Here is a 2234-nt window from a genome sequence, read left to right as displayed (position 1 = left end):
CGCGTGTGCGGGTACCTGCTTCCGAGAGGGGCTGGCGTTCCTCCGGCCTATTCCCAGCGGGGAGTTTGCGGGTCGAAGGGGCGGGGGGGCCGCGGTCTTCAGGAATCGCCACCCTGCTTCGCACCGGGGCTGTGCTCGTCTGTACCCCACCAGCAGAGTCCAAGCGTTCCCTGTTCGCCACATCCTCTCCAGCGCCTGCTGTTCTTTGAGTCACTGATGACGGCCTTCCCGACTGGAGTTAGGTGGCGTCTCAGGGTACTTTTCATTTGCAGCTCCTTGATGACGGGTGAGGCGGAGCATTTGTTCATGTATCTGTTGGCTGCTCGGATGTCTTCCTTTGAGAAGCGTCTGTTCATATCTCTTGCCCGCTTTTTAACGGGACGGTTTGTTTTTGTTTCTTTTCGTCACACTTGAGTTCCTTGTAGATCCTTGTTGTTAGGCCTTTGTCAGGCTTGGGGTTGGCAAATAGTTTTTCCCAGTCTGTGGGCTGTCTCCCTGCTCTCTTGATGGCTTCTTTGGCCTTGCAGAAGCCTGTCAGTTTGATGAGTTCCCACCTGGCTAGCTTATCTCTTATGGCACGGGCACTTGGGGTTTTGGTCAGGAATTGCTTGCCAGTCCCAATTTCCATAAGGGTGTGTCCTGCATTTTCTAAGGTTCTTACAGTTTGAGGTTTCACCTTTATGTCTCTGATCCATTTAGAAATGGTTTTTGTGTATGGGGACGGGTAGGGGTCCTGTTTCAATCTTCTGCATGTGGTCAGCCAGTTTTCCCAGCACCATTTATAGAATAGGTTCTCCTCTCCCCAGCGGTGGGTGGTGGAGGCTTTGTCAAAGATGAGTTGATTGAGAAATTGAGGTTTTGCTTTTGGAAACTCAATTCCATTCCTTTGATCTATATGTCTGTTCTCGTACCAATACCAGGCTGTTTCGATTATTGTAGCTTTATAATAAAGTTTAAAGTCTGGGAGTGTGATATCTCCTGCTTGGTTTTTTGTTTTTGTTTTTGTTGGCGTTGGAGTCTCACTCTGTCGCCCAGACTGGAGTGCTGTGGCCGGGAGCGGCCAGGAGCGGCCACTGCAGCCTTGACTTGCTGGGCTCCAGCAATCCTTCCGCCTCAGCTTTCCAAGTAGCTGGAACTACAGGTGTGTGCTACCATACCCGGCTAATTTTTTTTGATTTATTGTAGAGATGAGGTCTCACCAAGTTGCCCAGGTGGATCTCAAACCTGTGGGCTCAGGCAATCCACTCACCTCAGTCTCCCAAGGCGCGGGATTGCAGGTTGAGCCACCGAGCTGGCAGGTTTTTTTTTTTTTTTAACTGAAGATTGTTTTGACTATTCTTGGTCGTTTATGTTTCCATATGAATTCCTGTATTGCTATTTCTAGGTCAGAGAAGAATGTTGCTGGTGATTTGATGGGTATTGTATTGAATCTGTAGATTGCTTAGGTAGAATGGACATCTTAATGATGATTCTTTCAATCGACAAGCATGGAATATTTTTCCACTTGTTTGTGTCAGCTTTGATTTCTTTGAGCAGTGTTTTGTAGTTTTCATTGCAAAGGACTTTCACGTCTCTGGTTGGGAAGATGCCAAGGTATTTCGTTTTTTTTGGTGACTATTGTGAATGTGATTGTGCTTTTTATTTGGGTTTCTATTTGTTTATTATTGGTGTATAGAAATGTGGTTGTCTTTTACACGTTTATTTTATACCCTGAGACTTTACCAAGTCGTTTATCAGTGCCAGGAGGTTTTTGACAGATTCTCCTGGGGCTTCAAGGTATAGAATCATGTCGTCTGCAAAGAGAGATAACTTGACTTCCTCTTTTTCTATTTGGATACCCCTGATCACCTTCTCTTCTCTGATTGCTCTAGCCAGGACTTCCAAAAGAGTGTTAAACAGGAGGGATGAGAGTGGGCATCCTTGTCTGGTTCCGGTTTTCAGGGGAAATGGTTCCAAATTCTGCCTGTTTAGCAGTATGCTGGCTGTGGGTTTCTCGTAGGTGGATCTTATTATTTTGAGGTATGTTCCATCTATGCCTAGATGTTCAAGGGTTTTTATCAAAAAGTGGTGCTGGATTTTATCAAAAGTTTTTCTGCATCTAATGATATAATCATGTGGTTTTTGTTCTTATGGCTGTTGATGTATTTAATTGCATTTATGGTCTTATGAATGTTGAACCAGCCCTGCATCCCGGGGATGAAGCCTACTTGGTCATGGTGGATGATTTTTGAGAT

General features: G+C 45.6%; 1 protein-coding gene across 1 annotated transcript in view; it reads right to left on the bottom strand.

Moving 5' to 3' along the window:
* The window catches only part of LOC103275728 (REST corepressor 3-like), a 25798-nt gene that overhangs the window by 22561 nt on the left and 1003 nt on the right, over positions 1–2234 (bottom strand). Inside the window, 1 exon segment of the mRNA XM_021706504.1 lies at positions 16–113. Coding sequence (XP_021562179.1) covers positions 16–113 — 98 coding nt within the window.

This window comes from Carlito syrichta, unplaced genomic scaffold, assembly GCF_000164805.1.
Source record: "Carlito syrichta isolate Samal-C Ts95f unplaced genomic scaffold, Tarsius_syrichta-2.0.1 Scaffold315650, whole genome shotgun sequence".
Taxonomy (NCBI): domain Eukaryota; kingdom Metazoa; phylum Chordata; class Mammalia; order Primates; family Tarsiidae; genus Carlito; species Carlito syrichta.
The sequence above is the reverse complement of the archived record's forward strand: the minus strand, read 5'-3'. Positions and strand labels throughout refer to the sequence as shown.